This window comes from Balaenoptera musculus, chromosome 6, assembly GCF_009873245.2.
Source record: "Balaenoptera musculus isolate JJ_BM4_2016_0621 chromosome 6, mBalMus1.pri.v3, whole genome shotgun sequence".
Classification (NCBI taxonomy): Eukaryota; Metazoa; Chordata; class Mammalia; order Artiodactyla; family Balaenopteridae; genus Balaenoptera; species Balaenoptera musculus.
The window spans coordinates 33,631,277-33,651,284 of NC_045790.1; the positions used below are offsets into that span (position 1 = coordinate 33,631,277).

General features: G+C 36.8%; 1 protein-coding gene across 1 annotated transcript in view; it reads left to right on the forward strand.

Moving 5' to 3' along the window:
* The window catches only part of KIF27 (kinesin family member 27), a 92,028-nt gene that overhangs the window by 22,750 nt on the left and 49,270 nt on the right, over positions 1 to 20,008 (forward strand). The window contains 5 exon segments of the mRNA XM_036856630.1: positions 5,765 to 5,971; positions 14,113 to 14,282; positions 14,750 to 14,853; positions 16,494 to 16,649; positions 19,437 to 19,642. Of these exon segments, the coding sequence (XP_036712525.1) occupies positions 5,765 to 5,971; positions 14,113 to 14,282; positions 14,750 to 14,853; positions 16,494 to 16,649; positions 19,437 to 19,642 (843 nt within the window).

Genomic DNA, 20,008 nt, shown 5'->3' on the forward strand with positions numbered 1-20,008 from the left:
AATTTTGGCTAAATCTTTCAATTTCTCTATCTTAGCTTTTCTGTATTAACATGGATGTGCCTGCAGAGTAACATGGTATGTCCCTAAATATTATACTCCCTGGCTATGAACTCTTCCACCCCCCAAACAGTTAATTTCATTTAAAGCCTTTAGCTTCCTATCAAGGAGTAACTACTGCCCTGAGTAATAATCTGATTCAGGACAAATTAGACTTTGATTTTGACATTATTTTTGTTTTCTTTTTTAATTCTTCTAATTCTGTAATAATTTTAAAACATAAAACATATATAAAATAAAATGTGTTGTTCAGTGATTTATGACAAAGAGAACAGCTGGGTAACCACCACCAGTTCGGGAAATAGCACACTGCCAGCCCCTCGGAAGCCCTTAGTCTCTCCTCCTCGGAGAGAGCTGCTCTCCTAATTTTCATAATGATAATTTCCTTGCTTTGCTTTGTGGTTTTACTATGTATCCTTGAACACTACAGTTTAGTTTTTGTAATTTTTATAAATTTAATCATTCAATATATATTCTTTAGTATCTGGTTGCTTTTATTGAACATTTTATCTGTTCTGATTCATCCACGTTGTTGTGTGTAGCTGTAGCTTGATTAGTTTATAGCTGTACAGGATTTCATTGTATGAATATACCACAATTTATTTTTCTGTTCTACTGTTGATAGACATTTTTTTCTATGAATTTTCTTAAACATGTCTCCTGGTGCACACGCACACACATTTCTTTTGGATTTGTGCCTAGGAGTTGAATTGCTAGGTCATAGGGTAGGCGAATCTTCAACTTTAGTAAATGATACCGAACTTGTTTTCCAGTTTAAACTTGCACCAGCACTGTATGAGCAATCCTGCTGCTCCACTTGCTTGCCAGCATTTGTTATTGTAAATTTTTAAATCTTACGCAATCTGGTAGGTATGTAATATTATTTTATTGTGGTTTTAATTTGCACTTCCCCGATGACTAGTGAAGTTGAGCACTTCTTCATGTTTTTTTTCCTATTTGGATACCTTCTTTTGTGAAATGCTCATTCAAGTTTCTTGCTTGCTTTCCTATTGGACTGAGTCTTTCTATATTATCTTCTAGGAGCTTTATTCTTTTGCCTTTTACATTTTGCTGTACAGTTCTCCTGAAATTGATTTTTGTGTATGGGGTAAAGTAAAGGTCAAATTTCAATTTTTTCCCATATAGATATCCATTTGTTCCAGCGTCACTTTTTGAAAAGGCCATCTTTTCACCACTGTTCTGAGTGCTGTCTTTGTCATAAGTCAAGGTTCATTCATGCATGCATCTGTTGTATATTTCTGGGACTTCTGTTGTATCCCATTGGTTTTTCTGTCTTTGGACCAATGTCACATTTCTTATTTATTGCAGGTTCCTAATAAGTCTAGATATTCTGTAGAGCAAGGCCTCTGCTCTGTTTCCCTCCTCCCCAAGAATGTCTTGGTTGCTCCATATAAATTTTAGAATCAGCTTTTCAAGGACCACAAAAACAAAACAAAACAAAACAAAAAACTTTTTTGTGATTTTGGCTGGGATTGCATTAAATCTATAAGATACATTTGGAAAGAGTTAACATCTTTTGATCATGAGTCTTTTCACTAACCCATGAACATGGTATATTCCTCCATTTACTCATGCTTTCTTTGGTTTTTCTCAATAATGACTCTTTTGTGTGTATGTAGAAGTATTGCACATCTTTTGTTAGGTTCATTCCCAGGTACTTAATTTTTTTATGTGATTATAAATGGAATCTTTTCAGATTTTCATTTTCTTAATTGTTTGTTGGTATGTGTAACTGTATTGATTTGTTTATGTTGATAGCTTGTACCCAGCAACCTGATTGAATTCATTTTTTAATTCTGATATTTTATGTAAATTCTTTATGATTTTCACTTATAATTATGTCATCTGCAAATGATGACATTTTTATTTCTTCCTTTATGATCCTTATACCTTTTTTTTTTTTTAACTTTACTTCATTGACTGACATCTTTAATACAGTGTTGAATACAAGTGTTGATACCAAGCATCCTTGTCTTGATTCCAACTGCAGAGGAAAAGCTTTCACTGTTTCACTATTAAGTATCATGTTTGCTGTAGATTTTTTTTTTTTTTTTTTTACTTTTTGGCTGCATTTTGCGGTACGCAGAACTTCCCCGACCAGGATCAACCCGTGCCCCCTGCAGTGGAAGTGTGGAGTCTTAACTGCTGGACCACCAGGGAAGTCCCGATATATATATTTTTTAATTTATCCTTTATCAAACCAAGGAAAATTTCTTTGCTGAGAATTTTTATTATGAATGGATATTAAATTTCATCAAATGATTTTTCTTTATCATGATTTCCTCCCTTTATTCTGTTAATGTGGTGAATTATATTGATTTTTCTAATTTTTAAACCAATCTTATATTCCTGGAATAAACCTTTCTTTGGGTCATGATGTATTGTGTTGGGGGTCCCCAAGACCACCCTCAGGTTGGATGATGCACTAGGAGGACTCAGCATATAGTTGTGCTCATGGCTAAGATTTATTACTATGAAAGGAGAGCAAAGGGAACGGGGACATAGAGTGAAGTCCCGGAGAAACCAGGCACAAGCTTCCAAGAGTTGTCTCCTGGTGGAGTCACCCACATGTACTTAATTCCCCCAGCAAAGACTGTGACAACTCACGTGAAATGTTGTCTACCAAGGAAACTCAGTAGAGACTCAGGTTTTATTGAGGGCTGGTAATGAAGGCATTCTCTGCCCAGCATGTACCAAAATTCCAGACTACCAGAAGGAAAGCAGGTGTTCAACATAAACCACCTTGTCTGTACAAACACTTTGAGCACAGTGAGCCACTCTTACCAGTTAGGGTGTTGGGAACCCTCTTAAGATCCAAGTTCCCAGACACCAGCCAATGGACAACCTCTTAAGCAGGTCTTTCAAAGGATAGCAGTCAGGTCTGCTGTGTTAACTGTTTTCTACAAGTGTCCTTGATTTGGTTTGTGATTATTTTGTTTAGGATTTTAGCATCTCTATTCATGTGTGAGATTAGCCTGTATTTTCCTTTCTCAAAATATTCTTGTTAGATATTGTAACAAATTAGGTTAGCCTAATAATATAGGTTAGGTAGCATTCCTTCTCTTTCTATACTTTGGAAGAGTGTGTGAAAAATTAGTGTTATTTCTTCCTTAAGTGTTTGGTTGAATTCACCTGAAAAACATTTGGGACTGGAACATTTCTTTGTGGAATGTTTTATTATGAATTCAATCATATTTTCTTTTTGCCCCCCTTTTGATAAGGTGTATTTGTCTAAGAATCTGACAACTGTGTCTAAGTTTTCATACTTATTGGCATAAGTTTGTAATAGTCTCTTATCTCTTTAATGTTTTTAGACATGTGATGATATCCCCCTTTTCATTCCTGGTTATTTGTGCCTTCTCTCTTTTTTTTTTTCCTTGATCAGCTTCACCAGGGGTTTATCAATTTTATTAGTCTCTTCAGAGAAGAAATTCTTGACTTTGTCGATCTTCTCTAGTATATGTTTATTTATTATTTAATTAATTTCTACCCTTATCTTTATTATTTAATTTTTTCTGCTTTATTGGGGGATAGGATCCTATGCTATCTTTCTAAATTCTTTAGATGGATGCTTAGTTCCATTGATTTTTAGCCTTTCTATATATTTTTAGCCTTCTATAATATATGCATTTAAATTTATATGTTTCCTCCTAAGCTTATTTTTACCTGCATTCCACATTTGCCTCAAAATATTTCCTAATTTTTATTGTGACTTTTTTCTTTGACCTATGGGTTATATAGTTATTTTATTTCCAACACATGGAGGATTTCTTTTTATTAAGTTTTAGCTTAGTTGCATTTAGTAATTTTTAGCTTAATTGTATGATTTCAGTTCTTTGTGTTGAAACTTGCTTTATGGCTTAGCATAAGGCCAGTTTTTGTAGATACTACAGAAGTGTTTGAAAAGAATGTGTATTCTGCAATCATTGGGTTCTCTTAATCCTGTTTATCCTGTTATTCAAATCTATATTTTTACTCACTTTTTTGGGGTCTTTTTGTCATATCAGTGATTTAGAGTGATGTTAAAATCTCCCACTATAATTTTGGATTTGTCTTGAGAATAGTGACCATTTTATATATTTAAGCTCGGTTATTAAGTACATAGAAATGTAGAATTGTTACATCATCCTGGTGAATTGACCTTTTTTTTTTTAATCACTTTTTACTTCATTTTATCTCTTCTAATGTTTTTTGCCTTAAAGTCTATTTTATATTAATATAGCTATACCAGCTTTCTTTTGATTAATATTTACATGGTATCTCTTTTTCCATCTTCTTTTTAATCTTTCTATGTCTATTTTAGTTGTGTTTCTTGTAATTAGCAGGTTAGATAATTTTACAATTCTTTCTGACAGTCCTTATCCTTTAATTGGATTACTTAGTTCATTTCTGAATTTAACATAATTACTATTACATTCTGGTTATAATCCCACCATTGTGATTTTTACTTATCCTATCTGCTCTATGTTCCTTTTTCTCTCCTTCTTACCTTCTTTTGGATTAATTGTGTATTTTTAAATTTACTTCATTACCTTAGAAATTGTACTTTCACTTTTTTTAGTGGTTATTCTGGAGAGTATACCATGCACCCTTGACTTAGTACAGTCTAATATTAATTGGTATTTTTACCCTTTTCCTAGAGAGTATAAGGACTCCATTTAATATTCCCCGTCAACTTATATGCTATTGATATTTTATATTTTAATTATCTGAATACATGACTTTTAAAATAAAGTTACATTTTATAGCTCAGCATTAACACAGTGAAAGTTTAGGTTTTTTTTTTCTCCTATCTAAACATTTTAATACATGTGAAATATTAAGATGAATGACATTTCTTGTTTACATAATTTTGTGCTTATAAAACAAAGATTGATGTTAGAGCTTTCTAGATTGGATATACTTCAAAATTTTTCTTTAGAGGATATGTAAGAAGCTAAACCACACACGGTGTCTCTCTCCCCCCCCCCACCCCATAATTTGTTCTGCCTTTGATTTCCAAGTTCTTTCTCCCACGACTCTCAATTGCCTATCTTCTATCTCTTTGTGTTTCTGGCTTTATTTTTCACTGAGTAAAGGCTTTCACTTCACTGCACCTGTTACCACTTTCTGTCCCCTTTGCTGTCACCTCAGCTATTTGCAATTTTCTACACTTTTCAACTTTCTAGTCTCTTGTTACTTCTTGGATTTCACTCTGAAGGTTCAAACTTTTATAAAGATCAGCTAATCATAGTGCTTCAGGTTGGCAAGCTAACCAATCACAGTGTGTGGGGCACTGTCTTGCACACTCTTTAGGCTGTATTTATTGGTGCTTACTATTCAAAAGTTTTTACCACTCAGGACAATCCTAAATTCTTGTGAACACCAGAAGGCTAGTCTTTGTTTTTTTGTTTTTTGGGTTTTTTTTTTTTTAGAAAAAACAATTTTTTTTTTTTTTGGCTGCGCCACGCACCCTGCAGGATCTTAGTTCCCCGACCAGGGATGGAACCTGCGCCCCCTGCTGTGGAAGTGCGGAGTCTTAACCACTGGACCGCCAGGGAAGTCCCAGAAGGCTAGTCTTTGGATAAATGAGGTTTTACTGTTTTGTTAAGGTAGTTGTAATTTTGGTCGATGTACAGTTATTTTTAATCATTACACACATACTGAGGTTCTCTGTTTTTAAAATTCTTATCTCTCTTCTACAAAGAATGAAAAAATAATAGAACAACAACTTCTTGTGGATCAACTGAGTGAAGAACTAACAAAACTTAACCTGTCAGTGACTTCGTCAGTTAAGGAAACTTGTGGAGATGGGCCAGATGCCAGGATACCTGAAAAGAGACCATATACTGTACCATTTGATACCCGTTTGGGGCATTATATTTATATTCCAGCAAGATCAGATTCCAGGAAGGTAAAGTCTAAGCATTAATTTCTTTCTTAATATGAGATTTAAAAAATATTGTATATAATATAATATCACAGTGTATTTGTATAGTCTTAGCAAGGTTTTTTTCCATTTGGTTTCACACACTTTTGTTTATACTCTTCTTTTTTGTTTGTTATGCATACTCTTTTTTAAATCATGCTTCTTTTTAATAAAAAAATTAATAGGTAGGAGAATGTATAGATATATTTGGAAGGAATAGTTGAAGATAATGCTTACATTTATCAAGGAGAAAAAAGCTACCCTTTGCCATTGTATTTTTAGACATGACTAAGTCTGATATCTTCATGAATTTTTTCTATCTTTAATTATACCAAGTTGATGAGGTTGGAAGTATTTATTTTGACTTATTTGGTCTGTCTAATTATTTTCAAAATGACATTTATGTGTTATTCAGTCTTGCCAAGTCTGACATAATCAAGACTATATAAAAGTGAGAATGAAGTTTCATCTTAATTTTTATTTATTTATAAAAATATGTGTGTGGGTGGTAAATATGTGCACACACTGATTTCTCTTGAAAAATCAAGGAATCTCCACCATGGAAAAGACTAATTAGCAGATTCATGAATTTTGGTTTCCATTTATTAATTTTAGGACTGGAAATGATTTGTTTGAGATCTATACATTGGTTACAGTCAAAGGGATAAGAAATATGAGAGGTGTCATAGACTTTGCAGTCAGGCTGGCTTGGGTGTGAATACCATCTCTACGGTGTAGGCCTGGATGGATGACTAAAACCATGTGAACCCCAGGCTGCTTATCTGTCAGAATGGGGGACCTGTGGGAGTGTATGGAGGATTTACATGAGATGGTGACTCCAGAAGTGCCTGGCACACTGCATCCTAACACATGTTCATGGGGTGCCTCTACTGTGTCCCAGGCTCCATGCCTCAGAGCGAGTGGGAGAGATGCTACTGTTACCTCCATAGTTTTCAATTTTTTTTTAAGAAATTCACGTTCTTTTATTTATTTATTTATTTATTTATTTATTTATTTATTTATTTATTTATGACTGTGTTGAGTCTTCGTTTCTGTGCGAGGGCTTTCTCTAGTTGCGGCAAGTGGGGACCACTCTTCATCGCAGTGCGCGGGCCTCTCACCATCGCGGCCTCTCTTGTTGCGGAGCACAGGCTCCAGATGCGCAGGCTCAGCAATTGTGGCTCACGGGCCCAGTTGCTCCGTGGCATGTGGGATCTTCCCAGACCAGAGCTCGAACCCGTGTCCCCTGCATTGGTAGGCAGATTCTCAACCACTGCGCCACCAGGGAAGCCCTATAGTTTTCAATTTTGAGTGGTTGGATTTAAAATTTAAACCATCGTTACTATTAATTTCAGTTAAACTTTTTAGAGTTATTGACATTTTCTTCTTGGTTGAATACATGATAAATTTTCATAGAACATTTGAGAAGAAAGATAAGATCTTTGTAGGATTCAAATTGGATATCTATTAATTCAACTTAATTATATATCAAGTCTTCTATATTAAAAAATTTTTTTTTTTACTATTGGCTAGTAATGTGAAAGAATTTCCTGTTTCTGTTCATTCTTTGTTTTTTTAAAAAAAATTTTTTTTGGCTACGTTGGGTCTTCATTGCTGCATGTGGGCTTTCTCTAGTTGCGGCGAGTGGGGGCTACTCTTCGTTGCATTGCGCGGGCTTCTCATTGAAGTGGCTTCTCTTGTTGTGGAGCATGGGCTCCAGGCGCACGGGCTTCAGTAGTTGTGGCACGTGGGCTCAGTAGTTGTGGCTCGCGGGCTCTAGAGCGCAGGCTCTGTAGTTGTGGCGCACGGGCTTAGTTGCTCCGCGGCATGTGGGATCTTCCCTGACTAGGGCTCAAACCTGTGTTCCCTGCATTGGCAGGCAGATTCTTAACTACTGCGCCACCAGGGAAGTCCCTCTGTTCATTCTTTTTTTTTTTTTTTTTTTTTAAACATTAGTTTTTTTTTTTGTTTTTTTTTTTTTGTTTTTTTTTTTTAAACTTTATAGCTACTTTATTTATTTATTTATTTTTGACTGTGTTGGGTCTTCGTTTCTGTGCGAGGGCTCTCTCCAGTTGCGGCAAGCGGGGGCCACTCTTCATCGCGGCGCGGGGACCGCTCTTCATCATGGTGCGCGGGCCCCCCACCACCGCGGCCCCTCCCGCCGCGAGGCACAGGCTCCAGACGCGCAGGCTCAGCAGCTGTGGCCCACGGGCCCAGCCGCTCCGCGGCACGTGGGATCCTCCCAGACCAGGGCTCGAACCCATGTCCCCCGCATTAGCAGGCAGACTCTCAACCACTGCGCCACCAGGGAAGCCCCATGTTCATTCTTTTATTTTATAATAATAACATTTTTTTCTGATTATAAAAGTTAGACATATTTATTATCTCTCTCAGTCTCTGTTTCTTTCTCTTTTTACTAGACGTTCACACACACACATTCTTTGAGGAGACAGAGCTCCATGGTCTCTTGAGAAGGGGTTAGGCCCCTCTGTTCCTTTTTTTTCCAAGATTTTTTTAAAAAAAATTTTATTTATTTATTTATGGCTGTGTTGGGTCTTCGCTGCTGTGCACGGGCTTTCTCTAGTTGCAGTGAGCGGGGGCTACTGTTCGTTGCAGTGCACGGGCTTCTCATTGCGGTGGCTTCTCTTGTTGCGGAACACGGGCTCCAGGTGTGCAGGCTTTCGTAGCTGTGGCACGTGGGCTCAGTAGTTGTGGCTCCTGGGCTCTAGAGTGCAGGCTCAGCAGTTGTGGCACACGGGTTTAGTTGCTCCGCGGCATGTGAGATCTTCCCAGACCAGGGCTCAAACCCGTGTCCCCTGCACTGGCAGGTGGATTCTTAACCACTGTGCCACTAGGGAGGTCCCTAGGCCCCTCTGTTCTTATCTCTAGTTGTTTGCTTAGACCTGAAACAGCCATGACTGGAATAAAGACTAACACAGTTATTGTTTCAAATTAGCAAATTATTATTTTTTTAATTTTAATTAGTTTCATTGCCCCCTTTCACTTTCAAGGGTTTTGGTTTGGAAAACATATTGTGTGGTTACCATAGCTTAGGAGAGGGCAGATACACTATAAGACTTGTAGCTCCTCTGTGGTTACAGGTAATCTCAAAGTTCCCTTATGACCAAGTGGGATTAAGATGTAACAGAAAGAAAGAACCAGTGAGTTTGCCAAAAGATTGCTGTGACGTGGAAGGAAAAGACCCAACCAGAGAGACTGCATTATGTTGAGGAATGGCAACACTTACTCCCAGTGCTGTTTCCTTCACCATGGATGGACATATATTCAAATTAGCAAATTCTTAGTTTTGTTTTTAAAATTTTCCTTCTACCCCAAAAGAACCCTTCTAGCCACTAAAAGAAGGGGAAAAGGGAGAAAATGCAAAGGTAATATGATCAGCAGTTTTGAGAGTTCTCTTGCTCCTATTGTGTGTCCAGGAATCCTGACCCCCACTCTTGCTTGGACTGGTTACTGCAGCAGACATGAAGGCTTGCATGGAAAGACACAAAGCCTGCCAAGCCTTGTTCAAGTCCTGTTTCCTGTTCCATTGTTCTAGAGTGAGCGGAACGTTTCATATTAAATACCAAAACTAGTTAAATTAAGCTAAAGAAGACGTCTGAAATGTCATTTCATTTTTTCACCACTTCATTTTTTCCTGGATTTCTGTCTCCTTGGCAGAAGTTGAGCTAATATTTTCCAGCTCTAATATTTTCTTTTAGAATTTAGCTCAAATATTTTCTTGAAGTAAAAATAGTCTGACAGGGAGATTTTTCCTTGACTTAAAATACTTTCAAAGGAAAAGGGGAACAATGGCTTAATTAGTTTTTAAATTGATTGCGTAAAGAGTTTGATTTTATTTCTTATATGCTTGTTTATACATATTGGAGGGAAAGAGTGAAAAGATCTTATTTATTTTAAAAGTGTATTATATGTATATAAAACATATATATATACTTTTGTAGCTAGCTTTTGTCACTTAATGTATCACAAATGCTTGACAGTCATTAAATATTCTATATCATGATTTTGACAGGTAATAATATTTTATCCTAAGGACATACCATTGTATACTTTTTCCTATTGTTGCACATTTAAGTTGTTTGCAACCATCTCTTAATCTAAAAAGTTTAATTACAAAGTGGAATTTTAGGATTTATCTACTTATGTAGAAATCCTAAAGAAATTGCCCCTCACAACTAAATAGTATAATTTACCAAATTATTAGGAAAAACGAGAAAGAAACTCATTTGTCTCAACAGATACCAGAAACTCATCTAATGTAAACTCATGTAAAATTGAATCTAGATTTAAATTTAAGGAAAAAAATGTAACAGAGGTTTCTATTTTCTTAACATGGTAAATATGATATAATTAAAGCCAAATGCCAGTGTTATATCAGTACATACCAAAAAGGCACTTTGGAAGGAAAAAATTACAAAGTGGTACCAGTCTTTACTTAGGTTTAAAATAATACCACACATGCTGATGATGCTACCATTTTTCATGGATTATAAGACTCACATTTTTTTTTCACTTTATCATCTTTGGTGGTAGGATATGTTTTACAATTGATGGTATGTCATAGATGATAGCTTTTTTCTTTCTTGCTGGTATAAAAATAATGGTGTGTCTTACAGTTGATGACATTTTAGATTTGATAAAATATTGTATTATGAAAAGGAAATTAAAGCAATAGGTAAATAATATCACTTTCAGTACTTGACATAATTGTATAGTAAGAAAACCAACAAAAATGTTCTTAAGGGATTTTTTTTTTCTTTCTTTCTTTTCTTTTGGCTGCCTCGAGTCTTAGTTGTGGCACGCGGGATCTTTTTTTTTCATTGCGGTGCGTGGGCTCCTCGTTGCAGCACACAGGCTTCTCTCTAGTTGTGGCATGAGGGTTTTTCTCTCTCTAGTTGTGGTGCACGGGCTCCAGGGTGCATGGGCTCTGTAGTTTGTGGCGTGTGGGCTCTCTCATTGAGGTGCGAGATCTCCGTAGTTGTGGCATGCGGGCTTAGTTGCCCTGTGGCATGTGGGATCTTAGTTCCCTGACCGGGGATCGAACCCGCGTCCCCTGCATTGGAAGGTGGATTCTTTACTACTGGATCACCGGGGAAGTCCCAAGGGATATATTTTTTTAAACCTTCTGGAATCTCCAAACTCACAAAAGTGGAAATATCTGTAAAATCTTTTCTGTTTTTCCTGAATGAATTACATTTTTATTGAGTCACAAAATTCTTAAGCATTAAATCCCATACACTGAAGTCAACAGCCTTTTCAGTTTTCATTAAGATTTTATCTTTCACACAAAGGCCATTTTTTTTCTCACAAAATAATTAATTAGTTTTGCTTTTTAATCACTTCTTTGCATAGATTGTTGCTCATGGTGAAGCAGAGCTGTGTGAGATGTGTCTGCTGAGCTTTGACCAGGTTCCCTTGCCAGCCCAGCACTCATTCCTGCAAAACATACCAACTTCACAGTAGCAAAATGACAAATTACATCTTATGAACCTTTATGGAACTCTCAAATTCAACTATAAAATTAAATATGTGAAAGCCACAATCTGTGGTAAATGAGTTGCAACACATCTCATGAAACAAAATCAAATGCATCACTAGTGAGAAGAGATTATCTTATTGTATGATGATTGAGAATATTACGCTCAGGTCTGGGTACAACACCTAAGTCAAATTAGATTATTTTTGGAGAACAACCAAGTTGCTGAAGGACCTTGGAGAAAATCTGAAGTAACTCTAGATTTAGTCTGATTCAGAGGAGACATGACAACTGCTTTCAAATATTTGAAGGCTTCATTACTGTTAGACTTTGTCTCTAGAACTAGGACCAATGAGAAGCAGTGCTAAGGCAATATAAAGAGGGATTTATTAGTGAGAACTGTCAAAGTAATATGAGAGGTCTCAGGGCTTGTGCAGGTTCCCACAGTGAATTTGTTTAAGCAGAGGTTAAATGATAATTTGCAGTATTACAGAGGAGAGTCAAACATGGGATGAGTTGAACTCTAATCTTTAAAGTTCTGTCCAGTCCTGTTGCTATGTAATTCTTGGAAAAAATGGCTAAAATAAAAAAATTGCCTTCTAGTTGGATACACTTCAGTTATCTGAATTATTACTCAGCTTACTGAGTACTTACATTGTGATCAGTGTTGCTTGGGGTATGGTTGAAAATGCAAAAATATTCTTTGTTGGGAGCAGGGAGTGCAGAAGCAACTGAAAGAAGCAGGACCCAACACTTAGGTAGGAAGGGGCCAGATTATAGAAGGCTTGGTGAGCCAGAAGGGGCTAAGAACCATTCTTTTGGGTGGAATGACTGTTAAGGAATTAATTTACTGAATGTTACTCATTGTGGCAGAACCCATTTGGTGTTCATTATTAAGCTGGGTCATTTGCTTTTCTTTGTAAAAAGAAAATTTTAAAGCAAGTTACAATCCCAGAGAACAAAGTTTGATTCTGAACAAAAAGTTTTATTTGCTCCTGAAATAAAGCCCTCCTCCCAGCCCCCAACCCCACCCTCAACAAAGAGAAACCTTGAATCCTGTTGGTTATGGTGCAGACGGCCATGCTAGGTACAATGTGCTTGTTAGATAAATACTTCTTGAGTTGGTTGGTTCTTCTGTAAATAATCTCCGTACCCCAGAATTGGGAGGCCACCTAGAAAACTTTACCCCCCATCCATCATGGTGCTGATGTGACGGATGGTCTTATTAGGTGACCAACAGTGGAGGCACAAAAATCAAGTATCAAGGAATATCCAGTATCAGGTTGGCTTTCCTGGGAGGCGGTGTGTAAAGGACCTACGTCAACTGAATCTTCACACCATGTGATATACACATTCTACTGTATGTAGTAATTTTAATAGGTTATAATGATTTATGTTAATAAATTGAATGTCTCCTCTAAGATCTTATTATTTACCTTTTTTGAGAAATTACCCTGAGGTTTGGTTATAGAGAAGTGGTTAAAAAGGAAATATTTGGTAACAGAAACTAGAATAAAAGTATAAAGGCAGTATCTAATTCATTGTTTTCCAAGGTGAATTTTTGAGAACTTAAGGCCAATAGAATAATATCTAGAAAGTTTCCAGGCTAGTCCATGAAAATCTATTTATCCCATGATACATATTAAATGTCACTTAGAGCATTAATTCAGCTCTCCCTGACTACTACATGTAAAGTCTGAATAGATACATTCAAATTTCCAAATCGGGAATATTTTGCCCTGGCAGAAGGAGTGGTAGTGACTCTGGATTTCTCCATGTGGTGGGATTTGGATTAGAGGGGAATTGCAGATCCTTAGCAGCACTGCAATTCTCCAAGTGTTCAGAACTGGGAAGATTGCGGTGGGGTGGGTAACAGTTGTCTCCTATTACACTGTGTATGGGCTTCACATTTGTTGGGGAGTGCCTGAGCTATGTTTAAGAGCTGTGATGTTGGAACTTCCCTGGTGGTCCAGTGGTAAAGAATCCGCTTTACAGTGCAGGGCCTGGTCAGGGAACTAAGATCCCACATGCCGAGGGACAACTAAGCCTGCGTGCCACAACTATTGAGCTCACGTCTCAACTAGAGCCGGCGCACCACAACTACAGAGCCCATGCGCCCTGGAGCCTGCGCACCACAACTAGAGAAGAGAAAACCCGCAGGCCGCAACTAGAGAGAAGTACACACGCCGCAATGAAAGATCCCGCGTGCCTCAACGAAGATCCCGCATGCCGCGACTAAGACCCGACGCAGCCAAAAATAAATAAATAAATAAATAAATAATCTTTAAAAAAATATATTAAAAAAAAAAAAAGAGCTGTGATGTTTTCACTCATGCCTTTTTGGTTTCATCTTTGAGTGCTATTTTCCCTGAAGCTATACAAGCTTTCTAGAAGAGGAAGAGCTGTGTATAGATTCTGAAAGAAGTGTGTGTCCATGAGGCACAATAGTATTGTGAAATGAATTTTGACTTTTTTTGTGGGCGGGGGGGGGGAGAATGTATATTTTCAGTGATTGGCTATTTTAAGAGTACCTGTCTAACCCCTTTAAAAAACATTTTGAGTGATAGGATAAAAACAGACACTTTAAAAATCACTTTTTTTGTTGTTGGGTGGGGGAATCACTTGTAAGGTCTACACAAGTCCTTCTGTATACTCTCTGGATCGACTAGTTGCCGGATTTCGAACACGAAGTCAGATGCTGCTGGGTCACTTAGAAGAGCAGGATGAAGTCCTCCACTGCCAGTTTTCTGATAACAGTGATGATGAAGAGTCAGAAGGCCAAGAGAAATCTGAAATTAGGTATGTTAATATAGACTGATTTAATAAACATAATTACATGATGCAATTAATATATACAGATGTAGGTTTTTTTCATTATATCTTTTTCCATTTAGTAGGAGAGTAAGTGGTTTTTGCTACATGCACTGTCAACTAATGTGTTATGAAACCAGTGTTTGAACACAAGTCGTCAGTCTAACAACTGTAAAATAATTTTGCTTTAAAGCATTTATGGTGGTTGAATTTTAATTTTCAGAGAGAATGATTTTGGATTTCCTAATTCTGCTGCCACAGTGGCAACAAGCATGATGAATTTTCCACTGGGTCCAACATGGTGGGGGATATCTTTTTATTTTGTAGAATATTAGTAAGTTCCATTTATTTTATATTAATCATAATTTAAAGAATAATTTTGGGGGAAACATTTGAGGGCAGATTAGAAACCACTAACAGACAAGTTACCTTTGATCCTGATATTTTTTTTTTAGACATAAAGGTTGCTCGTGGATTCAAAAGCCAGGCTCTGTTTGTTCTCTTGTTGAATTGAATGATATTCAGGATCAAACACAAAAGTCAAGATTGGAGAATGAAGGTACACAGACTTTCTCAAGTACTTTAGATCTAATATTTATGACACCTCTCTTTTTCCTCAGGCAATAATTTAAGAAGCATCTGGGAATTCTCCAAGACGGGAACTTGATTAGGAGTGCTTTCCTGGCTTTTCCTCTCTACCTCTGATTTTTCGTCCTTTTTTACTCCTTAATGAAAACAGTTTTTCCACCAATCAATTCAAGCTAGAGTTATAGGCTAAATCTCTCAGAATGGGGATTTTATATTCAAACGTGAGTTGATATGCATTGTACTCTTGACTTCTTTAAGATGCATCTTAAGTAATTTACTAGCTGTTTACTGCTTCACTGGCACCGATGCCTACCATTAGTGATATATTTGGCATTAGAGCCAACTTAGTCTAGTGGGTGCTTGTAATGTTCACAATTGACGAGAATTTTTATGCATCAAAAAACAGCATAAAAGACATTCATGTTGCAAAAAGTATACGCGGAGATTTTAGCTCATTTCTCTTAGCCTATGTGTGGTCACAACACCAAGAGTAAAAGTACAGAGAATATAAATAACATGATAAGTCCTACACTGTGAAAATAGCATCTTTTTAAGAGCCTATGGGGGACTTCCCTGGTGGCGCAGTGATTAAGAATCCACCTGCCAATGCAGGGGACACGGGTTCGAGCCCTGGTCCGGGAAGATCCCACATGCTGCCGAGCAAGTAAGCCCACACACCACAACTACTGAGCCTGTGCTCTAGAGCCCGTGAGCCACAACTACTGAGCCCACCTGCCACAACTACTGAAGGCCGCACGCCTAGAGCCCGTGGTCCACAAGAGAAGCCACCGCAATGAGAAGCCTGCTCACCTCAACGAAGAGTAGCCCCCGCTCGCAGCAAGTAGAGAAAGCCTGCGTGCAGCAACGAAGACCCAATGCAGCCAAAGATAAATAAATAAATAATAAATAAATTTAAGCGCTTATGCGTGTAATATTAAAAAATGAAATTGAGATAAATTTTTAAAATGTATAAATAGTGTAGAGAAGTGCCACCCAAGTAGCCATCCTTGCACTGTTTGTTACTGGTCTACAACCAGGTAAGAAACTTAATGTCAGGATGTAAATCAGTGCACCAGCTCCTTCATTGAGGAAGTCTCACCGTGAAAAAAATGTCAGCTGAGCTAAAAGAGTGAGGTAATTGATTTACGTTCTGGTACAAGACAGAAACAAACAGTGTGAGGCCACACTCTTATTAGCCTGGGGTAGAGGGAGACTACATTCTCTGATTACCATAAAACTATGAGTTAATAGGAAAAAAATTAAAACCTCTACCTATCTGGAGATTTTATACCTTTCTTAAATAACTCAGGTTAAAGAAAAGTCAAATTGCAGAATATCTAAGGGTAATGAAAAACTGTATCAGAACCTACAGGATATGACTAGAGCATATACATATGTTTTAAGGAAAGGAAAACTCACTGTGAGCTGGGAAACTAAAGTCCCAATTGCCATGTATTTTTTCCTTTTTTTTTTTTCTCTTTCTGTCTGTCCCTTCCTCTGTTACCTCTAGACTGCTTGTGTGTCTGCCTTTTGTTTTTTTTAACTCTACTTCTGTCAAATATTTCTGAGCAGATAGTTTTATTTCTCAGTTTTGTTTCTTTTATTTTAAAGATTTAAAGATTGAATGTCTCCAGGAGAGTCAAGAGTTGAATTTGCAAAAATTAAGGAATTCAGAACTCATACTTACTGAAGCCAAACAAAAAATGAGGGAACTTACTATCAACATCAAGATGAAGGAAGATCTGATTAAAGAATTAATTAAAACAGGTAATAGTATCCTGTGAACCTGCTTATATGAGAAAGAAAAGCTTCTAAAGTTGCTTCTGATGTTGTAACATTTACTTTAATTTTTGATGCTCAGGACTATCCACGTTAGCTTGGAATTCAGTCTAACAGGGTGTGCTCTAGAGCCAGTGTGTGGAGGTTAATTATCAAAAGAACTTTGTTATATTTGATTTCATCTATGAATTTTTCTAACCAGTGTGAACTCTGTGTTGTGCTGAAACTCTATGGCACTTAATGTTTTTTGCCACTTTTTAGAAACATTATACTAGGCATCTGGGATAAGTCTGAGATGTTTTCCTAGTTCATTTTTAGTAAATACTTATTTTAAATTATTAGTCTTTATTTTCTTGGATGGTTCATTTTTAACCTTAATTATAAACTTTATATTTTAAATGTAGCTAATTTTTGTTTTTCTGAAGATATAAGGATTTGTCCTGGAGAGCTGTCCTCTTGAGTGAGCCAGGCTTTCATCTCCTCCCCTTAATCTACCAGGTTGGGCATATGTACCACATCCTCTCCTCACCCTCCAACTCCATTAGGCTTGCCCTAAAATGCACATCTCAAGCTTTTTGGGTTCCCCTCACTAATACACTCAAAGTGTAAGCCTTGACTACTCTGAAATTCAGTAAAGAACTGAAGGAATAAGACACACTAGCGTTTCTTTCCCCCAATTTCAATGCAAAACAACTCTGGTCACATTTGGGGAAACTGAAGGAAATACTATCCTCCTCTTCTTCAAGCCCAAGACTATAATCACACTCAAACTACACGAATTGTGGGACCCAAATCCTCTGCCAGCAAGGAGAAACCTGCCTGGCCTCTCCCTCCTCTTTCCTGCAAGCTTGCTTTCTGGCTGTCGGTCCTCCTTTCTCAACTTCCTCTCCTCTAGCTGCTGTCCAAAGCGTTTTCCTTTCTCATTCCTAGTGGTGTATGGGCTATGCATCGTCCCAGCTCCAGTTATCCCAGATGTTTGATTTTGACCATTCTCCTTCCTCATAGGCAGGATCAATGCCAGTAAACCTCTCTTAGGAGTATCTAGGAAATGGTTTAGGGGTTTAAATAGCTTCTCCATCCCCATGATTTTAGGATAGTGAGTGTAGAAATTGAGGATATTTACCACTCTGAAATAAACGACTTTCTTTCATATAGGTTATCCCACCATGGGATATCTAACTAAACAAGCACACTTTTGTAGCCTGGTATACCCATCCTGGTTGCCTTAAAATAGAGGATACCTGACCTTAAACAGAGAAGGTCCTCTTCTTGTTCATTAGAACGAAGGGCAGTTTGGAGCTTTCCTAAAGACCCTTAGAAATGGTGATTAGCAAAAGGGTCAATGTGTACTTACTTTTCAAAGTCCTCTCACTGAAGACTTCCCCAAACAGTAGCTACTTCAGCCAAAATTAATAACAATGACAATTATACTGTATTTCATCAATTTTAATACACACTTTTTTCACATTTTAATATCTCTGAAATCAGGATGCATCTTAAAAGTCAGTGACATTTTAGCATTTTGTCATGGTATAATTGGTACTGTATTTTTTTTTTCTTAGTGGTTCATAAAATATTGGCGTGTTAAACAATTTATGGGGTCATAGATTCATTAAAACATTGTTGTCATAGGTATTTTGAAGTTAGTTGAAATCATAGAATTGTAGAGCCAGAAGACAACTTACAGTGCATTTAGTTCAATAACTCCCTTTATTAAAAAATTAAGAGCTTTACAGTATACCAGTATAACAACATGTCCTGGTGATTATTCACCCCATGACCTCTAGACTCTTACTTCCCACCACCACTAGTTTGCCAGTCTGGTTCAGGACAGTTGACTATTCAGAATAAATCAGAACCAAATTCTTAGGGTCAGTAGCTGGGCTTAGAATGAAAAGAGATATAGAAATATCTATATTCTATTTTTCTCTATGTTCTAAATATTCATAAGAAAAGCATTTTAAAAAAATTTATCTTTAACAAGTTCAAATGAAATGAAAAAGGAGAGGGGGCCAGCTCTATATTAAAGGATTCTTAAGAAACATAACAAGAAGATGTACTGTGACCTTGTTTGGATTGTGATTAAAATAGACTAATTGTAAAAGACATTTTGAGACAGTTGGGGAAGTCTGAATAGGAACTGGTGGGTATTAGCATTGTTAGATGTGATAATGACTTTTTGGTTATTTTCATATTCTGTTTAGATGCTTATTGAAGTATACATAGGTGATGACATTATATCTGGGATTGCTTTAAAGTTTTTAAGTAAATTAAAGAAGAAAAAAGGTATAGATGAAGTAGCTGTGGCAAAATCTTGATAACTTTTGAATCTGGGTGATGGACTTTCATTATATTATTTCTCTACTTTTGATATGTTGAAAAATTTTCGTAATAGTAAAAGAAAAGAATTCGGAGACAGATTATGGGTGGTAGGAAGACGAAGTGTAGTAAGCAAGAGGCCAATGAGTCACCCCAAATACCTTTTAACTGAAGTTTGATGCCAGCAAAGGTAAACTGCAAATTCAGAACAAAAGATGAACCAGGGAGAAGATAGAATGGCACCAGATGGGGACAGTCATTAAGGAACTAATTATTAAAAGGACAGGTGGCAAGTTGTGTTTGATGGGGATGGGAGGGACAGCTGGATTTTTAATGCTATGCCTTAAATAGTTACTGCCCAGCTTTTTAAGAGTAGGGAAATTTTATGTTTTTGGTGTTTTACTTAGTTTTTAAACATAATTTATAATTGTTATTACTATTATTATTATTATGAAGGTAATGATGTCAAGTCCGTAAGCAAACAGTATTCTCTGAAAGTAACAAGACTTGAACATGAAGCAGAACAGGCGAAAGTGGAATTAACTGAAACGCAAAAGCAGCTAGAGGAACTGGAAAACAAAGATCTTTCTGATGTTGCTTTGAAGGTAAAATTACAGAAGGAATTTCGTAAGAAGATGGATGCTGCGAAGCTAAGAGTCCAGGTAATTTAAAAAATATAATTGAGAAAACGTATTTAAGGCTTCCTGATTTTGAGGATTCTTGTACCTAGTTAGGAAAGAAGGAGGATTCAGTTTTTACTAGCGGGAGGAACTGGACGGCAAGTTTTCTTTTCCAGTATGCTGGTGGGTTTACATAATTTTAGTCTGGGTAGTATATTTCTTCATTCAGGAAGTGTATTATTTTAATCTTTTTATCAAAAACCACATGGTGAGAAATAAAGATAACCACAGAAATAGTGTCCTTTTCTGAAGGATAAAAGATTAACTAATGATTAAATAATATATATAAAACATCTGGTATGTATATAGCACTTTCTTGACACTCAACAAATATGATAACTGTTTCAG